The sequence below is a fragment of the Erinaceus europaeus genome, chromosome 7 (assembly GCF_950295315.1).
Source record: "Erinaceus europaeus chromosome 7, mEriEur2.1, whole genome shotgun sequence".
NCBI lineage: Eukaryota > Metazoa > Chordata > Mammalia > Eulipotyphla > Erinaceidae > Erinaceus > Erinaceus europaeus.
The window spans coordinates 110,715,687-110,740,167 of record NC_080168.1 but is presented as its reverse complement, the minus strand read 5'-3'; the positions used below and the strand labels follow the sequence as shown (position 1 = coordinate 110,740,167).

The 24,481-nt window shown below is 48.7% G+C and overlaps 1 protein-coding gene and 1 long non-coding RNA gene across 5 annotated transcripts in view; one reads left to right on the top strand and one right to left on the bottom strand.

Annotated features, from left to right (window-relative positions):
* Positions 1 to 14,667: 14,667 nt before the first annotated feature.
* Positions 14,668 to 24,481, bottom strand: part of SMUG1 (single-strand-selective monofunctional uracil-DNA glycosylase 1) — an 80,470-nt gene continuing 70,656 nt past the window's right edge. For 3 of the 4 annotated variants that reach the window (XM_060195203.1, XM_007518152.3, XM_060195205.1), the window contains 2 exons: positions 16,432 to 16,519; positions 14,668 to 14,952 (listed from right to left, as the gene is read on the bottom strand). In XM_060195203.1, the coding sequence (XP_060051186.1) occupies positions 14,774 to 14,952; positions 16,432 to 16,519 (267 nt within the window). In that variant the 3' untranslated portion in view covers positions 14,668 to 14,773. Of the gene's footprint in view, positions 14,953 to 16,431; positions 16,520 to 20,180; positions 20,417 to 24,481 lie in introns of those variants that run through there. The other variant, XR_009550825.1, reaches the window with a different exon arrangement.
* LOC107522265 (uncharacterized) lies at positions 16,727 to 22,520 on the top strand. The gene is made up of 2 exons (XR_009550826.1): positions 16,727 to 17,281; positions 20,825 to 22,520. It is a non-coding gene; the product is annotated as an uncharacterized LOC107522265 (long non-coding RNA).

Here is a 24,481-nt window from a genome sequence, read left to right as displayed (position 1 = left end):
CAGAGCTTCCGGCTTCCTTCCTTCCTTCCTTCCTTCCTTCCTTCCTTCCTTCCTTCCTTCCTTCCTTCTGTTCTATCTTGCTATGAGATTTTTTTTGTAGGGCTTGGTGCCTACATGACTCTACCATTCTTAGCGGTAATTTTATTTTTTCTTTCTTTTTCTTTTCTTCTTATTTATTTTAACAATTTTATTTATTTATTAGTGAGAAAGATAGGAGGAGAGAGAAAGAACCAGACATCACTCTGGTACATGTGCTGCCAGGGATCGAACTCAGGACCTCATGCTTGAGAGTCCAAAGCCTTATCACTGTGCCACCTCCTGGACCATTTTTATTTATTTTTTGATACAAGGTGAGAGGCCGAGCTGGAGCCAGTGAGGAGGAGCACAGTGTGGCCAGGACTCCAGGCTGGCCAGGCTCCTCTCTCCTCTTTCTGCCTGGACCCCGGAGCATAAGAGCCCAACCACGCATTTTTCATGAGGTCCTTCCATGTCCAGAGCAGAGCAGAGAGGGCAAGAGGACACAAGGGGCAAGCAGAGAGCCGCCCCACTGAATACCAGGCCCCCATCTCCAACCAGAAGCTCTGTCTGCTGCTCTGTTGCCACCTGGGGTGCTGACTGCAGACTCATTGTCAGCGACAGGGAAGGGGGCTTAAGAGTCCCCCACAGAAAGGTCCAACTCACGGGGACATGGATCCGAGCTAGAGGGAACAGGGGGTCAAAGGACGACACTAAATGGTAGCCCCACCCTGGAATTTGGAGCAAGTCACTGTCCTCGTGCTCCTGCTTCCTCCTTCCAGACTGTAAGGGCCTTGCCACCTGCTAGGCCAGGGAGAGGTGAGCCTGCACCCCCACCCCCACCCCCAGCTGCCACCGAGAGCTGAAGGCAGACATGCAGTACTCTCAGGAAAGCTCTATTTCAGCCACTCACAGCCCTCTCCCCACCAGGGCCATTTGGTCATGGGCCTCGAAGTCCCTGTGTATAATAGCACAGTGATTCTGCACAAGCCTTTCAAGCCTGAGGCTTCCAGGTCCTGAGTTCAATCCCCAGCACTTTCATAATAAGCCAAAGCAAAGCAATGCTCTGGTTACAAAAGAAAAGGAAAAAAAATTGTCCAGTGACTTCATTTATTCCCAATCTCCGTGAGGGAACAGGGAAAGAGCTGTGTTGCCTCATTCCTCACAGCGGTCTTCCTGTGCGTTCTTTCTCCAGAGACATCTTGATCCATAGTGAACTGGCCTGTGCTGCTCCTGGCTGGAGCTCTTGGCAGGAAACAGGAGGCAGGAGTGACAGTGCCAAGGAGGCGGCTGAAGCATCGGCACCCTGGGAGCCACAGCTCCGGCTTGCTTTTTCCAATGGGCCATAAAGACTGAGGGGAAAGACAGGGAGGGGATGAGGAAGGGGGGGCCACTAGGAAAATAGATGAGAGAGCTCCCAGGCATCGCTCCAGTGCCAAGCCCACCTTGTGCGCAGTTACACAGACTCTGACCTTCACAAGCCCTCGGTGGTGGGGAGAGTAGAGGAGTTAGCAGTTGGGCAGCAGCTGAATACACCACCTGTAGGAGGCCCCGTGTGAGTTGAGCAGGACATTTGGGTCCAACACCCCCCACCCCAATTCTCCTTTCCTGTCATAAGCACAGCTCTGACTGCCTCTTCTGTGCACTGTGAGAAGTGAGCAAGTGCATGTGAAAATTGTAGCCTGTTTGTCTTGGCACTTATAGGAGAGGCCTGCTGTAGCTCGAGGTGGGGGTGTGAAAGGCTGTCCGTGTCAACCTTGTTATCTGACTTGTTGAGATCCCCTTCCTGCTCACATTGGCCACTCCTTGGCTTGTCCAAGTCCTTGACTGACAACATCCAGACCTCTTGTGGGAAAAGAATTTGAATGCAAAGCCAGGGGGTAGTCAGGTGGTGGCAAACCTGGTAGAGTGCACACATTACCATGCACACGATTCAGGCTCAAGTCCCCAGTCCCCAACCACAGGGGATGAGAGTCACTCACAGTGGAATGGGGCTGTAGGAGTCTTTCTCTCCTTTTTTATCTTCCCCTCCCACCTCTAATTATCTCTACCCTATCAAATAAAAAGAAAGAGATAGAGGAAGGAAAGAAGGACGAGGAAGGAGGGAGGGGTGGAAAAAAGGAAGGAAATGACCACTGGGAGTGGTAGAGGGGAAAGAAAAAAAAAGAAAGAAAGACCCATAGGACGTTGCCCTCAACTTGGATCAACAATGGTAGAGAATGTTCCATCCTCCGAAGGGAGGCTGGACAACATACTCTATGCTACACCTGAGGAAGATGGGTCCTGATATTGGGGCAGTTTGGAATGTTCCTACTCATAACCACAGAATGTGAGCTCAGATCTACAGGGATGCAGAGGGCACATAGACTCCTAAGTTGAATATGGGCCCTAGATCAGATCAAATTGATGGGGTTTACAATCAACAATATTTATACACCTTTCCCATATTTGGGATCTACTTTCTTCCCTGATCCAGCTTTCTGGTCCTTCTGCCAGCCATGACATCACCTCCCCAGACAATAATTAGGATCCACCTGCATATCAGATTTCAGGCTCAGACAAAACAAAAAACAAAAAACTAGTATAGCCACAAGCCCTTTGGAATGTAACTAAAATATACCTGCTAGCTAGCTATAAAACAGAGCCACCCCCCACCCCAACTCTTCACCTGCACTATTCCAGCCTTTAGGTCCATGACTGGTCAACAATTTGTTTGGCTTTGCATGTTAACTCTCTTTTCAGCCACTAGGTTCCAGATGCTAGCAGGATGCCCACCAGACTTCCCTGGACAGAAAACCCCACCAATGTGTCCTGGAGCTCTGCTTCCCCAGAGCCCTTCCCCACTAGGGAAAGAGAAAGACAGGCTGGGAGTATGGATCAACCTGCCAACGCCCATGTTCAGCAGGGAAGCAATTACAGAAGCCAGACCTTCCACCTTCTGCATCCCACAAGGACCTTGGGTCCATACTCCCAGAGGGATAAAGAATAGGAAAGCTATCAGGGGAGGGGATGGGACACAGAGTTCTGGTGGTGGAAATTATGTGAAGTTGTACCCCTCTTATCCTATGGTTTAGTCAATGTTTCCTTTTAATAAATAAAAAATAAAAAATAAAGAAAGAGAGAGAGAGAGAGAAAGAAAGAAAGAAAGAAAGAAAGAAAGAAAGAAAGAAAGAAAGAAAAGCTAATGCCTCCTTCTCTCCTCTCCACCTCATCCTGCTTTGTCTTCTCAGGAGGGGAGGGACCACTGGGCAGGGCAGGCTAGATCCTTGTGTGCTGGGACATGAAGAAGAGGAGACTTTGTCACTGTCTTGGAGAGCTGGGGGCTGAAATGACACACACATCCCAGATGCCAGTGAAAATGTGCAGCCACTTCCGCTACCACATTATACATCCCCACTCAGCCTCCTGAGTCTTGCTTTTTCTCATTTTCAAAATGGAGATAATTATACCCAGTTCAAAGGGTAAAGATCAGTGACAGAGAAATCCCTTGGTATGTAGTTAGACTAATAAGGGATAGTGATAATTAGCTATGTTTTGCATTATTTGTACACTATCCCTTCCAAGGGGTGGAGATGCAAGTGTCAACTTCCAAGCCAGAAAAGGTAAGTCATGTTTACTCATCCATTCATTCACTCATTCACTCAACTAGAATTTACAAGACTTGTACAGCTTGCCATTATTTTGTTCAACTGTGCTTATCTTTCTCTCATCACTGGAACAGTAAAGTTCATAAGAGTAAGGGTGGTATTTATGAGGTACATGGATAGCTAGGAAGTAATTGATGCCCCACAGCTATGGCCATCCAATTTTCAACAAAAGGTGTCCAGACTATTAAAGGGGGAAGGAGAGTCTCTTCAACAAATGGTGTCAGGAAAATTGGGTCAAAATCTGCAGAAGAATAAAACTGAACCATTACATTTCATCAGACACTAAAGTTAATTCCTTTATTCCGTTAGTGATTTAACATTGATTTAAGACTAAAGTAAATTTGGGGCCAGGCAGTAGCACACCTGGTTAAGCACACACATTACAGTGCTCAAGGATCTGGGTTCAAGTCCCTGGTACCTACCTACGGAGGGAAAACTTCATGAGTGGTGAAGCAGTGCTGCAGGTATCTCTGTCTCTCTCTCTCCCTCTCTATTTCCCCCTTCATCTCAATTTCTCTCTATATATATATCTAAGAAGTAAACAAAAATATTTTTTAAAAAAACTAAAGTTGATTCCAAATGGATCAAGGACTTGGATAGTAGATCTGAAACTATCAAATACTTAGAGGAAAATATTGGCAGAACTCTCTTCCATCTAAATTTTATAGGCATCTTCAAATGTACAAATCTGACTGCAAGGAAAACTAAAAAATAAACCAATGGGACTGCATCAATTTAAAAGGCTTCTGTACAGTCATAGAAACCACTGCCCAACACAAAGAGACCCCTGACAGGGTGGGAGAAGATCCTTACATGCCATATATCAGACAAGAGGCTAATAACCAGAATATATAAAGAGCTCACCAAACTCAGCAACAAGAAAACAAATGACCCCATCCAAAAATGGGGAGAGGATATGAACAGAATATTCACCAAAGAACCAAAAGGCCAACAGACATATGAATAAAAATGCTCCAAGTCACTGATTGTCAGAGAAATGCAACTAAAGACAACAATGAAATACTACTTCACTCCTGTGAGAATGTCAGACATCAGAAAAGGCAGCAGCAACCAAATACTGGAGAGGGTGTGGGGACAAAGGAACCCTCCTGCACTGCTGGTGGGAATGTCAATTTATCCAATCCCTGTGGAGAGCAGTCTGAAGAACTCAAGTAAGTTTATAAATAGACCTTCCTTATGATCCTTTCTTGGGAATATATCCTAAGGAACCATACACATTCACACAAAAAGATCTGTGTGTACCTGTGTCCATGGCAACACAATTTGTAATAACCAAAACCTGGAAGCAACCCAGGTATTCAACAACAGATGAGTGGCTGAGTGAGTTGTGGTGTATATACACAATGGAATATTACTCAGCTATTAAAAATGGTGACTTCACCTTCTTCACCTCATCTTGGATGGAGCTTGAAGGAATCATGTTAAGTGAGATAAACCAGAAAGAGAAGGATGAATATGGATGATCCCACTCATAGACAGAAGTTGAGAAATAAACAGAAAGGAAAACACAAAGCAGAACTTGCACTGGTGTTGTTGTATCACACCAAAGTAAAGGACTGGGGTTGGGGAGAGTGTTCAGGTCTTGGAACGTGATGGTGAGGAGGACCTAGAGGGTGTTAGAGTGTTATGTGGAGAACTGAGAAATGTTACTCATGTACAAACTACTGTATTTTACTGTCAGCTGTAAATCATTAATCCCCCCAATAAAGAAAGAGAAAAAGAAATTAATAGTGACCTGGAAGGTGTCTCTCTCCTATTAATACATAAATAATAAAGACGTAATTTAAAAAAGAAGAAATACTTGTGGGGGTTGGGTGGTGGTGCACCCAGTTAAGCGTACATATTACCAAGCAGAGAGACCTGGGTTTAAGCCCCTACTTCCCTCCTGCAGGTGAAGCAGGCCTGCAGGTATCTTTTTCTTTTCCCCACCTCTCTCAATTTCTCTCTGCCCTATTCTATAAAAATAAGGGGAAAGGGGGAAAAAAAAAAAAAAAAGGAAAAATGGCTGCTGGGAGCTCTGGATTCATAGTGCCAGAACTGAGCCCAAGACATAACTCTAGTGGTAATTAAAAAGGGGGGAGAGGAGAAATAAAGAGGGAGGGAGAAGGAAGAAAGGAAGGAAGGAAGGAAGGGAGGGAGGAAGGAAGGAAGGAAAGAAGGAAAGAAGGAAGAGAGAAAAACAGACTTGCTAAGGGACAGTCAAGGTAGCTCACTGGGAGGGCACATGCCTTTGCGTGTTCCTAGCCCAAGTTCGAGCCATGCCATACTCTGTGGGAATACTGTGGTGCTGTAGGAAGCTTCTGTCTCTGTCTTTCTGAAGATTAAAAAAAAAAAAAAAATCAGCCCAGAACAGTGAAACTGCACATGCTCAAGGCACCAGGAATGCAAAAGAAAGAAGTGGGGGGGGGGGGGGAGAAGAGAGAAATACTTACTAGAAAACCAGGAAGCTAGCTCAGCCTGTTGAAGCATCAACTTGTTTGCCTAAGACCCCAGAGGCCACAGGTTCAATCCCTGGCAACATCTTATGGTGGAGTTGAGCCGTGCTCTGGTTCTTTCTCTCCCTATTAGTACCCCAGCTTGTCACAAGCCTGCTCTTTGCCCACAGGCCTCATTGGCAGCCAGAATCTATAGAAACTGGGTCATAAAGGGAGACTGTTAATACCCACAAAAAGGAAATGATCCAAATGTTCACCAGCTAACCAACAAACAAAACGTGGTGTGTCCAGGTTGTGGAATATTATATAGTCATAAAAGGAATGGAGTGGGTCAGCAAGACAGCTCACCTGGGAAGGTGCCCAGATTCAAGCTTAGCTCCTGCAGCACGGGGGTGGGGTGGGGGTGGGGTTTCTGTGCTGTGGTGTCTTTCCGATTCTCCCTCTGTCCCTCTCTCTTGCTGTCTGAACAAGTCAGCCCAGAGCAGTGAAAGCTGTTGATGACAAGTTAGGAGTGAACGTGTTTATAGACACCTATCATGGGAAGATGAGAGATTGTACCAAGGTGTCAACAACTATACAGTAAACCCTTACCTCCCCAATAAAATGAGAAAATGAGAAAAAGAAAAGGAATGAAATCCTGCTTGCTACAGCATGGATGAATGTTGAAAACATTAGACTGAATGAAAGAAGCCAGTCACGAAAAAAGGTACATTTATGTGATTCCACTCATAGGCAAGTCCAGAACGGGAGATCTATAGGGACAGAAAGTAGATTCATGCCTGCCTAGGGCTGGAAGGGTCTGAGGGGCGTTAAGGACTGGTAGCTAAGTTGTATGGAGATCATTTCTGTGGTAAAGACATTCTAAGATTGACTTCACATCTATGCATGCACCAAATTCAATTAATTATACATCGTAAGGGTCAAATTGTGTAAATCATATCCCAAGAAACTTTTTTTTAAAGAGAGAAAGAAGGAGAGGCAGTTGAGATGGAGTGGGGGGAGGGACAAGAGATGGGAAACAAATCCCAGGCTCTTTCTGTCCCGAGGGCCCCCCAAGCCCAAGCCTGCGTTTCACAGAGGCAGCATTAGTGTCACCCCCACACCAGGACTCAGGAAGATAAATCGGCCCCAGGAGGTACGGGGCTGGGTCCCTTCTCCCCTGACAGCTCCTCCTCTGTGTTTTTTCTGGCACAAGAAACATTCTGTCTCCTTGTGTAAATAGGGGAAATTTATGACAGTGCTCCCCCTTCTCCCTGGTGGGCTACTAGGAAGGGTCTGGGGGGGAGGAGGGAGATAGAAGTGTGGACTGAGGGAGTCCAGGCTCTCCCACCATCTGGGCACAGGCCTCAGCTCTCTCTTCCTCTGCAGGCTTGGGCACCCAGGCAGCAAAGCCCAGGAACGGCGGGGTCTGACGGCAGGGCATGGAGGGGTACATAGCCAGGCTATCCCAAAGCATCATGGGAGCAGGCAGTCTCCTGCCTAGTTAGTCTGTTCCTTGTGGTTTGTGGAGGCTGCCGGTGGCAGGAAGTGAACTTGGATCTAGAGAACTGACAGAAAAACTAAGCATGACCTAGAGTGAATCTCAAGCATGAGCGAGGAGGTCAGGAGGGAAAGTCACTTTCTCTGGGTCTCACATGTGATTGAACCTTAGAGGAGTTTTCAAACTGGTTTTAATGGTGGGAACTTTTCTTTAAAGAAAACTACTGGAGCAAGACAGCAGACAGCTCCCCCAGTAGAGCAAGTGCCAGGCCACGAGTGAGACCCCGGGTCCTGGTGGGAGCACCATGGAAGACACTGGGGGAGCTTCTAGGATGATGGCATGATGCTGTGATGTCTCTCTTCTCTCTGTGTCTCTCCCTCTCCAACAACAAAAATAAATAAGTAAAAGAACAGACAATTGAGGGGTGCCTGCAAAATAGCTCACTAGGATAGTGTGACGCTTTGCTGAGTGCATGACCGGGGTTCAAGACCAGCCCCCACTACATTAAAGGAAGCTCTGGGTGCTATGGTCTCATTCACTCTCTCTCTGCCCCCTCTGTCTCTGAAATAAACAAGCAAACAAACAAACAAATGTTGTTCTGGTGAGGCTGCTCAGTGTGTCATGCATGTTTGAGGCCCCGAATCTCATTCCTAGCACTTAAAACTGCAGCTGGGGAAATAGCTCACCTGGCAGAGCATCATCATAGTTCCCTGAAGTTCCCAGTTCTATCCCAGGCACTGCATGTAATTAGAGTGGTGCTCTGACTTGCCTCTCTCTTTCTCCTGTGAACCTCTCTCATGTGTAACAAATAAAAGTAACAAACAAAGAAAAACACCACTCTTGGAGCCAGGTGATTGCTGATGTAGTAAAGCACACAGGTTACCATGCTTGAGGACCTGGATTCAAGCCCTTTGTCCAACCTCTAGGGGGCAGCTTCACAAGTAGAGCAGGCTACACGTCTCTCTTTCTTGTCTTTTCTCCTCTTTCACTTTCTCTCATTCTCTATCGTAATTAAAGAAATAATTTTAAAAGGCCACCAGTTTGCTCAACAATTTGTTTGGCTTTGTATGTTAACTCTCTTTTCAGCCACCAGGTTCCAGATGCCATCAGGATGCCGGCCAAGCTTCCCTGGACTGAAGACCCCACCAAAGTGCCCTGGAGCTCCACTTCCCCAGAGCCCCACCCTACTAGGGAAAGAGAGAGGCAGACTGGGAGTATGGACCGACCAGTCAACGTCCATGTTCAGCAGGGAAGCAATTACAGAAGCCAGACCTTCCACCTTCTGCAACCCACAACGACCCTGGGTCCATGCTCCCAGAGGGATAGAGAATGGGAAAGCTATCAGGGGAGGGGATGGGATATGGAGATTGGGTGGTGGGAATTGTGTGGAGTTGTACCCCTCCTACCCTATGGTTTTGTTAATTTATCCTTTCTTAAATAAAAAATCAATTAAAAAAAAAAAGGCCACCAGGAGTGACGGATCATTGTACAAACCAAGCCCCAGAAATAACCCTACTGGCCAAAAATAAAACAAAATAAATAAACCTCTTGTAACCCAGCATTCTTACAAAAAGTGTTGAGCAAGCCCCTAGGACCGAAGTGAGGATGGGAGTGAAGAGAGGTGTCTGTGGTGACAATGGAGGGACTTAGCCAAATGCAGGATGACTTCCATGGTCCCTTCTGCTCTGACTGGAGTTGGAGGTTTGCCCTAAGACGAAGAGTGAGTTCTGCCCACTCCATGGATTCAAATCCCAGCTCTATCACTTCCCCTGGGCCCACCAGCACACCACAGATTTACCTTGCTTGGGCCTCAGTGAACCTCATCTGTAAATTGAAATCCCAGTGACACTTGTCTCCAAGGACTATCGCTTGAGTTGTGCTAGAGAATGTGCTTAGGACTTCAGCATAATCTCAGGAGGTGAATAGATGTTACTGCAACTCTTCCATGTTCTGATGTAATGCTACCAGTGGGTTTGAACAGACAGATCTGGGTGAGATGGTTTATTTAAAAGAATGACAGAAAAAATACTTTTAAAAAGACCATGATCGGGAGTCGGGCGGTAGCGCAGCGGGTTAAGCGCACGTGGCGCAAAATGCAAGGACCGGTATAAAGATCCCAGTTAGAGCCCCCAGCTCCCCACCTGCAGGGGAGTCGCTTCACAGGCGGTGAAGCAGGCCTGCAGGTGTCTATCTTTCTCTCTCCCCCTCTCTGTCTTCCCCTCCTCTCTCGGTTTCTCTCTGTCCTATCCAACAACAACATCAATAACTACAACAGTAAAAACAACAATGGCAACAAAAGGGTAAATAAAATTTTTTTTTTAAAGAAAAAGACCATGATCACAGTCACAGACTTTATTTTGTATGTCACAGTCTGGACAGCAGGCAGCTCTACACCGTCTGGTCAACTGGGGACTTGGGGTCCTTTCATGCCAGTCCTTTGCCATCTTTCAAGGATTTGTCCTCAGTCACATGGTCAAAACTGGGTCTCAGGCAGTGGCATGATGACACAATGAAGAAGTCAGCCACTGTTCCAGGCTCTGATAACATTGCTCAGCTCACACTCCCCTCCAGCCATGGCTGGCAGCAAGAGTGGTTGGGAAATGGACAATCTGGCTGGGAAACCTCTATCCTCATATGAGAAGACGACTTCAACAACAACTAGTGGATTCAATGCAAGGCTCAAGCAGACACTAGTAGCATCATCCTTTCCCCCTCCCCTTCCCAGAGCCAGCGGGGGATCTCTGAGACTGTGAGAGAAAACACTGTGATTCCTCAAGGAGGTCCCTTCCTATTCCCCAAGTGGTTCCTGGAAAGTGACAGAGAAGCTTTGCTCCCTTCCCTCCATCTTCTTCACAGGAAGTGAGGAAAGGTTCTGTGCCTTCTGATTCCCTGCCACTCCCCCTGCCTTGGTCTTTATCCCAGCCTGACCTTTCCCATTTACCAGGTATGACTACACATGTGGGGACTGCAGAGGGGAAGGAAAGACCAGGGCATGTAGAAGGTCACGTGCTTTGCAAGTGACCTTTAGTGGGTTTTATGTTTTGTTTGCTTGTTTGTTTTTTACCAGGGCACTGCTTAACTCTGGTTTATGGTGGTGCTAAGGATTGAACCTGGGACCTTGGTACCTCAGACATGAAAGCTGTTTGCATAACCATTATGCTGTCTCCCCAGCCCATTTTTAAAAAAGATTTATTTTAACTTTATCTATTTATTATTACTATCAGTTTGCCTCCAGGACTATCATCGGTGCCAGCACTACAAATCCACTATTCCTGGTGGCCATTTTTTCCCCCATTTTATTGGTTAAGACAGAAATTGATAGAGTAGGGGGAGATAGAGATGAAGAGAAAGTTGGTCCGGTGGTGGTGGACCAGGTGGTGCACAGTACTAAGCACAAGGGCCTGCACAAAGATGCCAGTTCAAGCCCCCAGCTCCCCCTACCTGCAGGGGATCACCTCAGAAGTGGTAAAGCAAGTTTGCAGGTGTCTATCTTTCTCTCTGACTATCTTGCCTATCTCAGTTTCTCTCTGTCCTGTCCAAAAAAAATTGAAAAAAATGGCCACAGGAGCAGTAGATTTGTAGTGCAGGCACTGAGCTCCAGTGAAAACCCTGGAGGCAAAATAATAATAATAATAACAAATTAAATAAAATAGATAAAATTTTAAAAGTGAAATAAAATGAAATAAGCACAAAATGGCTGCCAGGAGCTGTGGATTCATCGTGCAATAACTGAGTCCAAGAAATAACCCTGGAGGCAAACAAAAGAGGGCAGGGAGAGAAAGATATATACCTACAGACCTGCTTCACCACTTGTGAAGCTTACCCATGTGGGGTTGGGGGGCTCGAGCCCAGATCCTTTTGCTTAGTATTATGTGTGCTTAACCGAGTGTGCCACCACCTGCCCCCCTTCTTTTTTTTTTTATTGCCACAAGGGTTATCACTGGGGCTCAGTGCCTGCACAGTGAATCCACAGCTCCTGGCAGCCATTTTTTATTTTATTTTATTTTATTTTATTTTATTTTTTTATTAGGTAGGACAGAGAGAAGTTGAGAGAGGACACATAGACTATTCCTCCTTCAGGAGTCTTCCCTCATTACTACATTCCTACTTGGTTTCTTTCTAATCCACTCCTCACTCCTCATCTTCCAGCCGCCTGTCCTGTGCTTCTGGCCTCATCATGTGTCCCACCTCCCCCTTTGAAGGCGTGCAGCAGCAGAAGGGGATTCAGAACCATCGTCAAGGAGCTGTACAGTGCTGTACCTGGTTGAGCACACATAGTACCATGCTCAAAGACCTGGGTTCAAGCTCTCCACCTGCAGGGGAGGCTTTGTGAACCTTGAAGCAAGTCTACAGATGTCTTTCTCTTCCCTTCTCTCTCCCCTTTCTCCTCTTAATTTCTCTCTGTCCTATTCAATAAAAAGGAAAGAAAGAAAGAGAGAGGGGGGAGGAAGGAAGGAAGGAAGGAAGGAAGGAAGGAAGGAAGAAGGAGGAGGAGAAGGAGGAGGAGGAAAAATGACACGGGGAGCAGTGGGTTCATTGCGTAGGCACTGAGCCCTAGAGCTAACCCTGGTGGCAATTTAAAGAAAGGATTTGTCACCAAGTGAGTATTTAGATCCTAGTTTTCCCACTTTGTAGTTTTTTTAAATTATTATTATTATTTTTTAACCAGAGCACTGATCAACCCTGGCTTATGGTGGTGTGCGGGATTGAACCTAAAACTTCAAAGCCTCAGGCATAAGAATCTATTTGAACAACCATTGTGCTATCCCCACCCACTTTGTAATTTTGTGACATTGGCAAGTCTTGTCATATCCTTGGGTCTCTGTGTTCTTCCATCCTTTTGAGTGAGGTCAAAGATGTTCTACCCATACCACCACCACCCATTGGGAACATTCTCCATAAAGGAGATATCAGACTAAGAGCACAGTGCCTCAACCTGAGAGCCAGAGCAGAGCCCAGGGAAGAGTATGGGCATCCTAGCACTGAGGTCAGTTTATTCAGTTCTCACAGGCAATGCAGGTACAGGAGAGGTTAAGGAACTTGCCCAAAATAGCACAGCTAGTTTAAGGCTGGACTGAGGCTCAAAGTCAGGCAGTCTTACTTCAGAACCTACATCCTTAACCACTGTGATTAAAAAAAGAAAAAGAGCGCTCGCTTTGGCAGCACACATACTAAAAAAAGAAGAAGAAAGAAAAGAAAGAGGAAGAGCAGCAGCAGCTAACATTTACTGGAAGTTTCGTTTTGGTTTTTATTTTATTTCTGGTTTATAGTGGTCCTTGGGACTGAATTTGGACTTCAGAGCCTCAGGCAGGAAAGCTGTTTGCACAACCACTGTGCTATCTCTCAGCCCTTATTTATTATTATTATTATTATTATTACCAAAACACTGCTTGGTGGTGCTGGGAGTTGAATCTAGGACTTGAGAGCTTCAGGCATGAAAGTATTTTTGCATAACCATGATGCTATTCCCCTCTCCTTACTGGTAGTGTCTATGTGCCAAGTCCTGCAGAAAACATAGTATATGTATTTTATCTAATCCCAAACCACCCCCTGAGGTAGACACCATTATTAGTAACTCAGTTCTTTTTTATATTTTTTAATTGTTTCTTTTTAAAATTTTTATATTTATTTTCCCTTTTGTTGCCCTTGTTTTTTTATTGTTGCTGTAGTTATTATTGTTGTTATTGCTATCGTTGTTGTTGGATAGGACAGAGAGAAATGGAGAGAGAAGGGGAAGACAGAGACAGGGAGAGAAAGATAGACACCTGCAGACCTGCCTCACTGCCTGTAAAGCGACTCCCCTGTAGGTGGGAAGCCGGCAGCTTAAACCAGGATCCTTACACCAATCCTTGTGCTTCACACCACGTGTGCTTAACCCATAACTCAGTTCTTTACAGGTCAAGAAACTTAAGGTAGGATGGGGGTATAGCATAATGGTTATGCAAAAAGACTTTCATGCCTGAGGCTCTTAAGTCCCAGGTTCAATCCCCCATACCACCATAAGCCATAGCTGAGCAGTGCTCTGGTAAAAAAAAAAGAAGAAAAAAAAAAACTTAAGGTAAAGAGAAAAGATAAACAACTTGTCTAACTGCCACACAGCTAAATAGCCCCCAACCTCTGTCTGCTTTGCCTCAGCTCCATACACCCCCCACCCTCCCCACCCTCAGCTACTTCTCTAGGAGGTGTTTTTTGGTTTTTGGTGTGTGTGTGTGTGTGTGTGTGTGTGTGTAACTTTTATTAGTGATTACAAAATTACAAAACAACAGGGGTACAATGCCACACTGTTCCCACGACTAGAGTTCTGTGTCCCCATTCCCTCCACTGCAAATTGCAGTGATTCTCCCAAGGTCACAGATACGATTTAACTATTATTTCTTTAACTGTCTATCTCTCTACATATATATTTTTCTCACTTTTTCTATGGTCCTGCCTTCTTTTCCACTTTAAGTCACTGCTACACCTATTACAACTTCCTAATGTCTTCTTCCCTTTTTTTCCTCTTCTCTCTCTGGGTCCTGATGGAATTGGAGTTCAGAGCCCTCTCTCTAGTCATCTTCCCCTAATACTTCTTCCCCCTCTGGAAGTATGAACCAAAATTCTTTTTTAGGGGTGCAGAAGGTAGGAGATCTGGCTGTTTCTCTGCTGGACATGGACATTGGCAGGTCCATCCATGCCCACTAAGTGGGCTTTCTCTCTCTCTCTCCTACTAGCACCTTCCTTCACAAGCCTGTGTTACCCTTAGCACCTACACCCAGTGCTCCCCAACCTCTTCTGCCCCTTCCCTTCCCTGCTCCCTGCTCTCCCCTAAGGATTCCCGCTCTCTGCTCCCTTCTACTCACCCCACCCCCCACCTGCACTGGGGCTCCAGTTGAAACCAGTGAATCCCACCAAAAGAAGCCATCAGACTGTCCTCAGCAAGGCCTCTAGGAGCCTGGCTCCCCCCTCCCCAGGGGAGGTCCAGCAGCCCGGAGCCTCATTCTGCTCCCCGCCCCCACTCCCCATCATTCATCTGGGAATCTGGGGCGAAGAGGGGAGCTAAAGTGCAGAGTGTTCATTTAATATTAACAAATTGAAATGAATTATTTTAATGCCAATTAACTTGGAGCGGCCCCTTATTAATAGTAATTTAGATTCATACTTGGGAGAAGCGGGGACCGGGGCTGGGCCGAGTGTGCCTAGAATGTCAATGTGACTTGGGGGTGGGGGGGCGCAGAGGAGAGGCGCGGCAGCAGCCAGCTTGGCAGCCGCTCTTTGACTTCAGATCTCTGAGTTCCCTGGTCCTCCGAGAGTGACTGGGTCCTGGAGAGAGGACCTCTGAGACGCACATTCATTCCTCTGTCACTTGTTTTTGTACCTGCAAAAAAAATTTTTTTTAATTAAAACCACATCACACCATTCTGATATTTTGTTTGAAAAGGCTCATTTTCCCCAAGCGGGTATTCACGCTCAAACTTTCATTCCTCAGGCCTCAACGGCCAGAATTGACCCAGTCCCCAAGTCCGCTCTCTCAGGAGATCCAAGTCTCCCCACACAAGCTTGCCCCCCCCCAATTAAAAAATAAAGGAGGGCGCTAAATTTGTATCTTTTCTGCAAATCCTCTCCTAGGAGCTAAGAAACCAAAAACAACAGGCTAACAACTGACGTGGAAGAAAGAAAAAAATATATACACTTATACTTTTCTTAGAATGTAGGGAAAAGATGAGAATTTAAAAAGTCAGGGGGAAGGTAGATAACATAGTGGTTATGCAAAGAGATTCTCATGCCTGAGAGTCCAAAGCTTCAGGTTCAATCTCCCCCTGCACCACCATGAAAATTCTGGTCTCCTTGATATTGCTAATGGGGGATGTTAGAATCACCCAGAACTAGAATCTTGAATGTGGCTTCTGATCCAAGGAAGGTTCTCTCTCTCTCTCTCTCTTCCCAGGAGGCCCTCCTTGGTCTGGAGGGTTGAGGTTGGGAGCTGAGGGCAGGATGGAGAATGTGGGAGTGTAGGAAGGGTAGAGGAAGGGGGGCAGCAAACATGCAAAATGCTACCGTTTATAAAATCAGAACTTTTCAAATAGTTTCACACATAAATGATTTCACTCAAGTGAGCAGGTCTGATTCTTAAAGGGGTAAGGGGAAAAAAAAAGAAGCCCAAAGCTAAACTACACCAAAAGCGAGACACAATGAGCAAAAAATTAGAACAATGAATAAAAACACTTCAAGTACATTGTTCTTCCAAGGGAGGGACGCTGAAATTTATCAAAAGAGATTTTATTCACACCCTTAAAGAGTGGCCCAAACAATTCATTTACAAAAGAAAACAACAAAAAAATAGTTTAAAAACAAAAAACCTTGATCCACATGTAGAAAGGGGGAAAGAATAACAGAGATTCCGAAACTGCTGAGGAACTAGTGAAGGAGAAGCAAAACGAATAAAATTGAGAGCTGCTGGGTGAAAGCCCTTGCAAAGACTGAAACTGGAGGATGGGTCGGGCCAAGGCAGTAATGTGACATCATCAGAGAAGTGGAACTTGGCAGACACAGAGGGTGGGACTGGCCCGCCAAAGAAAAGGAAACTGCAAGTAAACTGCTTCTCTCCACGAGGATATAAAAATTTCCTCCAAATACCACTTATTACTCACGCCATTAATCTGAATTTAATCTTTCCCTAAATCTGAAATGAGTTATATTATTATTATTATTATTATTTTAATCTTATCATTCAACTAAGAGGGAAAAGCTCGGATTTCAAATGCTTAGTGGGACCAGAAAGGGACCTGTACACAGGTGCCAGAAAGGAAGGGGGTCATCTGGGGTTCGTTTTCCTGAGGTGTGGGGACCCGCTTACCTTGCTCTGGTGAGGCAGCCGGGGGACAGAGTGGCCGCAGGTCCCCGAGAGTGCGAGCATGTTGGCGCAAAAGAGGAGCAGGGCGGCCCTGGACAAATGGAAAGGGTGACGAGACTGGGGGGGGGGGGCGGTGTCACCGTCACCTCCCCATCTCAGCCTGCCTCCCTCGGCTCCCAGACCCAGTCCCGGAGAGCTACTGAAAGTTACAAATTGCTTCCATTATTAGCTCATCCCGGGAGGCCTGGTCATTGGCCAGCCCCGGACCACGTGCTGCCTCGTACCAATCGATCGGATTTCTAGTTGCAATTCTCTGTTTGTCCCTGGGCTCTGGGCTGGGCAAGGGGGGGAGTGGTAAGGGGGAGGGTCGGGGAGGGGCTAAAAGGGGGGTATCCCTTCACCCTCCCATGCTCCCTCTCAGCCTTAGTGGGGGCCAGTGTGCCGTCCCAGAAGAGGTGGCGAGAGTGTTGTCTGCTGGGGGACACCAGAGAGGGCACGAATTGGGGGGAAGCTGACGTCGCCAGAGACCCAGGGTCCTCTCCATCCAGCTCCCAGTCCGGCCGGCCCGCTGGCCACTCCCTCAGTAGCGCCCACTCTGGCCGGGGCAGCCTGTGGGCTGGCAGCCTGGCCTTGCACTGCCTCGCCCCCCCCCCCCCGCCCCACACACACACAGGGGAAAGTGCGCTGGAGTCCTGCTTCCTGAGCTCTCTTTGGACCAGCCGCCTTGGCGGCCCTGCCACCCTGCCCACCCCCGCCCCCCTCCCCGACGGAGTTTTAACGCTTCTTGGGACCATTTGAAAGAAGGATTAAACTTCTGAGTGGATAAGAGCCCTGAGGACCTCAGCGGGAGCAGGTGAGCAGGACTGGGAAGATTGCAGGAGGGGTGCGCTCCATGCACAAGTCTAAAAAAAAGTCTCTCTCCTTCTCTACCCTTCCTACTCTTCTGTTCTCCCTACCCTTCCTACTCTGCCCTGTTCCTCCCGGGAGTCCTGGGGAAATGTGGGTCGGAGCTGGGTGCTTGTCTGTTAGGTGCTGAGACCAGGAAAGGTTCCTCCCCGCCCCCCAGGTTTGGGGAACTGGCCCTGGATGGAGCAGGATTGCACTCGGGGAGGAGGAACTAGGGATGGCAGGGCCTGGAGTCGCAGAGAGTCTGAGGTGAATCACTTCGTTCCCCAAATGTAAGTTACAGAAACTTCAAAAAAGTTTCTTGAAAGGAGCTGGAGAAGGGGGCAGAGTTGGGGGCTGAGGGGTGAGGTGAGGGTGGGGTGCTGTTTTCAGGCAGGGGAGGGAGGCTAGTTGGCATGTTCACTCCCAGTGTTCAAGCCCCTCCTCTGAACCTGTGAACCCCATAATCCTTAGAGAGTCTTGGAGATTCCCCTCTACCCCCAGCAAAGCCAAGAGGGTATTGGCCCCAAAGTAGCAGTTAATGACCCTGCAGGGGAGGGTGTGGAGGGACATCTGGATGGAGCATACCTCTGCCACCCCAGGACCTCAAGTTAAGGGGGGACCAGAGGAGGAACAACTTCCAAATACTTTCTACTCCTTTTTACTCAGACCCAGTGCCGTAAGGCAGAGTCAAGGCAGCACCGATCCCCTGTCTACAGCCCCTCTATGGGATCAGACAGAGAGCCCCCTACCCCATCCTAGAGACCAGGACTGCCCCCCACCCCACCTCCACACAACTCACTAAAGGGTAGTCCTAGGAAGAAGACATGTAGGTGGCCCTTCTTTTGGGAGTCAAGGCCAAAGGGTGGGTCAGAGTATGCCAGCACTCCCCTCCCACCCACTAGAGTGGCTGACGGGTGGGTGTGAAGGAGAGCACCACTGCAGGTGCCCAGTCACACCTGGCATTCCTGGCCTTGAGGTGTCCCTGAAAGGGGAGGCCTTGAGGCTGGAGGACCAAGAGCTGCAGGTGCATTGGAAAGAGCCTGGGTGGGCCCCGATCCAGGAAAGAAAATCCCTCCTCCCCCGTTTGGGGCACGTGGTATGAGCCCCACTGCCCAGCCTGCACCCCACACACTTCTTGGCTCAGCTGAATTAGGAGCCTGGAAACCTCCCAGGGGCCTTTGTGTTCGCTGCATCAGAGTTCTTTCTGCCTATAAACCAGCGGCTGCCGCTGCCGCTCCTACAAAAACCCAGAGTTTGGCTCAACTAACTCAGCTCTTGCTGGACTGCAGAAACTTTGGCTTTGGGGAGAGAGGAACTTTAGGAGACAGATGTGAAGGCGACTGACATTCAAACATATCCAAGCCCTTTTCTGTCCTCCTAGTCTGTCGTCTAAGCACCTCTCCTGCCCAGAGACATTGTGTGGAAGGCTTCCTCCTGCCCCAACCCTGCCCCCAAATTAAGGTGGGAGCCCACTGTGGCTGCTTCTGGCTGCCAGAGATCCAAAGGAAGACACATTCTAGGCTTTGCAGCTGGCCTCACTTTTTCCAGCTCATTTTCTTTCTTTCTCTCTCCCCCTCTGCCTCCTCAACTTTCTCACTGTACTTGCTATTTGTGGGGCTGCTCCCCCCCCCCCCCCCCGCACACTTGCTAGAATGCCAGCATTTTGGCAAGGCTCCCCAAAACCTGTAGTGTGGTGTTGTGGACCCACCCTAGCTTCTCACCTGGGGCAGGGGCACCATTTTCAACCCCAAGTTGGGGCAAGTTGAGAAAGGGGAGAAAGCTCAGGGCAGGGGCAGTTTTAGGCCTGGTGCCTGCTGCAGACAGAATTCAAAAACAAAGGAGGTTGAAGAAAAGGCATTAAAGGGCTGGCAAAGTTGAGAATGACAAAGAGAACGAACTGGACAGGGAAGATAAGAGTTGAGAAAGCCAAAATGCTGTAGTGGACATGAAAGGAATAGGGATAAAGGAGGGAAGGAAGACTTGCGATTCATTAGTCTGGTGAGAGAAAGCAGGCAGAAAGGGAAGAAAAGAGGAAAATACGAGGGGGGTGCAGATGAAAAGGAGGAAGTCAAAAATAAGAGGGAAGGAGAAGAAAATGAAGCAAGGAAAAATACAAGGCATGGAAGGGAGGAAAAGAAAGGAAGAACTGAAGGGCTGGGCTGGAAGAAGGAAATAAAAGGAAGAATGAACACAAAGAAAGAAAAGAAGGCAGAGGAGAGAGGGAAGCTCTGGCTGAGAGGAAGGGTTCCTGAGCAGGAAGCAGGCATTACAGGGAGAGAAGAGTAGGGTTCACAGTGGGCTGTGGGGTAGGTACCCCACTACTCACGCTCCCATTTGCCCCCACCCCATCCTTAGAGTCCACCCAGGCCTCATGGGAGCAGGCAGCTGGCTGAGCTAGTGGCAGGTTATAGCCTCACCTGCCCGGGTGGGACAGGCTCTGAGACCCAGCAGAGAGAGCACAGCTACTTCACCAACCAGTGCACGAAGCAGAAGATGTGGCTAAGAAAGGGGACAGTTGGAACACAGGCTCTGTGACCCCTTCGCCAGTTCAGTCCCCTCTCCCGACATCCCTCCACACTGGGCCTGCTGGTGAAGCAGTCTGGAGACTGACTGGGATGCCTAGCTGTTCTGTGACTTTGGGCCCTTCTTTAGCTAAATGTCAAGTGTGTCCTTTGCACTGGAAGGTTCCTCTATGGTTGTGGCCAGCCTGTCCACACATAATGCAGGTGATGGGGTTGGAGACAAGGCCTGGTCTGCTTCAAGGAGGGCATCGTCATCTTTTCCCTTGATGAGAAAGGAAACTGTTCTCTGCTTTGCCATCTGATTCTCCACTTTGCCCACCCCAGCCCCCCAAAAAATACCACCTGCCAGGGTAAGGGTGTGGGTGCTCCCTGCCAGAAAGAGTTGGGTTCCTCTGTGAAGAGCTTGGCTACAGGTTTGCAAGTGCTGCAGGAAAGGTTCTCCTTCTTGAGTGAAAGTGAGGACATTCTAGCAGGGCCAGTGGGCTTCAGGTTTGCAATACATTGACTCCATGCTCGCCGAGTCCATGTGAGTGGCTGGCAAACGATGTATCTGGAGCCTGTGGGCCTGAGGATCTGCCCTGTTGGAGTCAGAGGGTTTCTTAAGCCAATGAGATGGTGTCTTTGTTTCCCTGAATTGGCATGAGCCAGGTCACCGAGGTCAGCAGTACTCCCCAGGACATTGTAAGCCTTGAAGATAGGCTTGAGCCCCCCTAACCCATACAGGAGAGCCCCATCCACAGTGAAGGCTGTGCCTGTTTTTTCCAAGAGGGAGGCCTCAGCTGGCGCTGCCCAGCCTCCAAGCAAGCTCACCCCAGCTCCTCTCCAGCTCCCTCTCTGTTCTCTTTATCTTTCTGGTCTCTTTCTCTCTCTCTCTTTCTCTCTTTCTCTCTCTCTCTTTCTCATACACACCTTTCCCCCCTTCTATTTCCTCTCTTTCCCTTTTAACTAGCAGAAACTGGGGCTCTTATATACTTTGTGTACCCCAGAAACTTTGCTCCGAAACTGTCAGGCAAGCTGACTTTGCTACACAGATGGAAGCCTCGGGGCTGGAAGACGAGGAGCATAATGAGAGATGAACCAACTTCTTTCCTGTATCAAACACGATTATATTTTTATACTCCCCAAACCCTTCCCCATCTGACCCACCTCCAGGCCAAGGTCAGCCTACCTCTGCCCACAGGTGTGAGCTGCTGGTGCCCCACCCCAGGCTGGAGTCTGCCCTCCTCCAGTGAACAAGGGCCTGCAGGAGCTCCCCTTGATGCACAGGGGGTGAAGAGGGTTAGGCCAGGGGTGCCAGATTAGAGCTTCAAGCTATTGAACAAACCATGTTGATTTCCTTAACCCTGGTGCACTCAGGGAGGCTGTTTCCAGATCTGCTCAGCAGAGCAGGGAGGCCACTCACTGAGGATCTTGGAGAGGACATAGACTGTGTCCCCAGAGTTCTGTCTTGCCCTACCTAGCCTGGCCCCTTGCAGGAGTGGGAGAAGGGAGGGGATACTCGGTTCCCTTTGCAGGAGGCGGGATGGCAGTGGGTAGAGCTAACAGCACCCTGAAGCCGTTGCTGGGTGCTGGGCGCTGGGTTCTGGGAGCTGGGAGCAGGCTTGCCTCCTGCCCAGGGCCTCTGCTCTGCTCAGCCTGCTATTATGTCTTTCTCTCTTTCTGGGGGAAGGTGGACACAGGGAAAGGAAAGCAATGTTTTCCCGCAGCCCCTGCCTCTTGTTCGCACTCCCGGCAAACCTCCAGGAACCTCCAGCCCTGCTTGTCCAGCGTCTGTGTGGCTGGAGGAAGGGCAGATGCTATGTGTTTGCTCATCGATCCATTCTGAGGGCATCTGGGGGTCAAAATCGAGATCGGATTGCTCCAACTGGTATAAAATTAGCATTTCTTATCACACCAAAGGCCCCGGCTCCTCACAGCAAGGAATCAGAGGCCTCCATTCGTCCTACACCTTTCTCAACCCTTCTCAACCCAGCAGAGACAGAAAGGCTTGTTGACACACGGGGCTGCAAGGGGGCTCCATCTACAAAACAACAGCTCCCACTGTTCCCTCCACCAAAGTTTACTTGGGACCTACTAAGTGCACAGCACAAAAGACTAGCAAAAATAATTCCTTTCTTAGGCATATATTTACATATATGTAAATAAACAAAATGATGGAAAATTTGGGTTTAGCTGATTTTGATGACAGCCTTCTGTGATGGGAATTTCCCCAGCTCCGGACACCCCGACACACTGGGTAGAAAGCAGAACTGCCTGGGATTCATTTGTTTCTCCCAGCAAAGAAATAGGTGTCTGAGGATGGGAGGCATGCTGGGAGCTGAGTGGACACGAGGGTCCCCGGATTAAGATTTTGGCAGACAAGAGAACCCCCCAAAGGTCCCTTCCCGTGGCTGAGCCTGGCTTCGATCTACGTGGGCAATGAGATGGTTCTCGGAATTTTTGAGCAGATCCTTGGGTGTGCCTTGAGGGTGTGCCTACAAGGGTGTGTGTGTGTTTGTGTGTGTGTGCACTTGTGCAAGAGAGTAGGAGGGTATATGTGGACACATGTCCTGGAGCAAGTGCATGTGTGTCTCTCTGTGTGTGTAGATGTGAACATGTCTCCACATACATGGCCTCTGTGTGCCCAAGCCCATGTGTGTGACCGCTGAATTATTATAAAATTACACTGACCCTTACAGAAAATCCATACCCTCCCGGGCCTTTCTCTGCCGACCTCTCAACCTCTGGGGGTGCCCGAGGAAAGAGCTGACCCGGTCACTGCCTCCCCTCGTCAATGAGTCTCTCTCCATTAGCATAAAACATGAATCTGCTGGCAGCTTGACAAATTATAACTAGCAGCCAGAGTTTTGCCAACTGGCTGGCTTGGGCGCTGTCTATTTATCATGGAAAATGGTAAATCATAAGAATCCAGATGACTTAATTATTCAAATCCACCCAGGACCCAAAGAAGCTGCAGTCCGTCAATCTCAGCCCTGGGCTAAGGAGAAGGGCAGGGGGAGAGGGCTGAGGGCTCTGGTGCCTGGGAAGTGGCTCAGTCACCGCCTTTCCCTGCTGCCCTAGAAGCAGCGGCTTTCTCTGTGGCCCCTGCCCTCCCCCCAGCCCCTTGCCCACTTTCCCAGGCAGGAGCCTGGCTGTTTATTCTGGTCACTGACCCTCTGGAGGTACTACTCACCTCCCACTGCCCCACTGCCCTGCCAAAGTCCCCTTAGCCCTCAGTGTTTATCAGTCTCTCTTTGTATAGCTGTCTGTCTGTCAGCTGGCTGGCTGTCTTGTCATATCCTTGGGTCTGTTGTCTTCCTCCGACCCTTTTTTATCACTTCTCTCTCACCTCTCTCCCTGCAGGTGGACACTGACCCACTCACATACACACTCACACCTCTGCTGCCCAGGCCTGCCTGCCTGGCCCTTTTGTTTACCTGTCCCAGGAGGGTGCCATTTGAGCTCCCCTAACACAACCTGTGCCACCTTGTTCACAGTACCCTGAGTCCTGGAAATTCTGACTTCCCTCCGATTTGAAGCCACACAAATGCACAGATACCAGGAGGTGTGGGGCTGGGTCTCCCCCTCTCCTGTACCCCGCCACTTCCCATCCCTCCCATGGACTTCTGAATCCCATTCTGTATCACTTGGCAGAGGGAGCCAACAGGCAGCCACAGCTATACCCCCAGCACTCTGTCTCAGAAGGACCCACCCCACCATGACGCTGCCCCCTTAGATCCTAGCAAAGCATTTCACCCTGCCTGATTTCTCCCAGAAGAAAAGACGTCCACAGAACAGATTCTGAGGTCTGGACACCAAACTCCCAGGGCCCTTGGATCCCTGGTCCTGTCACTTTCATATTCCTCACAATCTGACACGAATACAGATGACTCTTTCTCCCTCCCCTAATCCTGGCGCCCCAGCGGGACTAGTCCTACACATATAGCTGGTGGTGTACTCACACTGGAGGAGAAGGTGGGTGCCAGAGCTCCTTCTTTTAAAATGGCATCATGGCTTCTTTGGGGCTAGGAGGCTTATTCTACCTGTGAGGGTCTTGGGGTCTCTGTGCTCAGGTCTGAAGAGCCTACTTCTGTGTCTGCAAGTGCTTGTCAGCTTGGTCCTGGCAGTGTGTGTGTGTGTGTGTGTGTGTGTGCGCGCGCGCGTGTTAGAAAAAGAGAGGACACACACTTTCAGGAATCCCTGTTTTGGAACAAGTGACAATGTCCCCACCAACAGGACACCTGAGGAAAGTCCTTTCACTCCTAGCAAGCCCAAGATAAACCCTCTGAGCAGCACTGCCCTCAACACACTGGCGGCTGCCAAGTGGACACCCAGCCAGGGGTTCTGATCCTCTCCTCCCACAGTAAGGATGCCTTTCCCAGAGTTGGGCCTTCGCATCTTTTCTGTGTGGAGGATGGGCATGACCAGGAATCTCAGGGAGGGGCTTCCCCCTCTTCCAAGAGGACACACATGACTTAGAGGGAACCCTGCCATCTTCCACTCCCCCACTGCCAAGACCCCACACCCCTTCCCTCAACTCTGACAACCCGGGCCCTGTCTGTGAGGGGTGAAGCCAGTAAGAGGATCAGGCTTTTCCCTTCACCTGTTCTCAACAGCTGGGCGGCGGGAAGATCAATATGGGAGACAGATTGCAGATAGGTTTC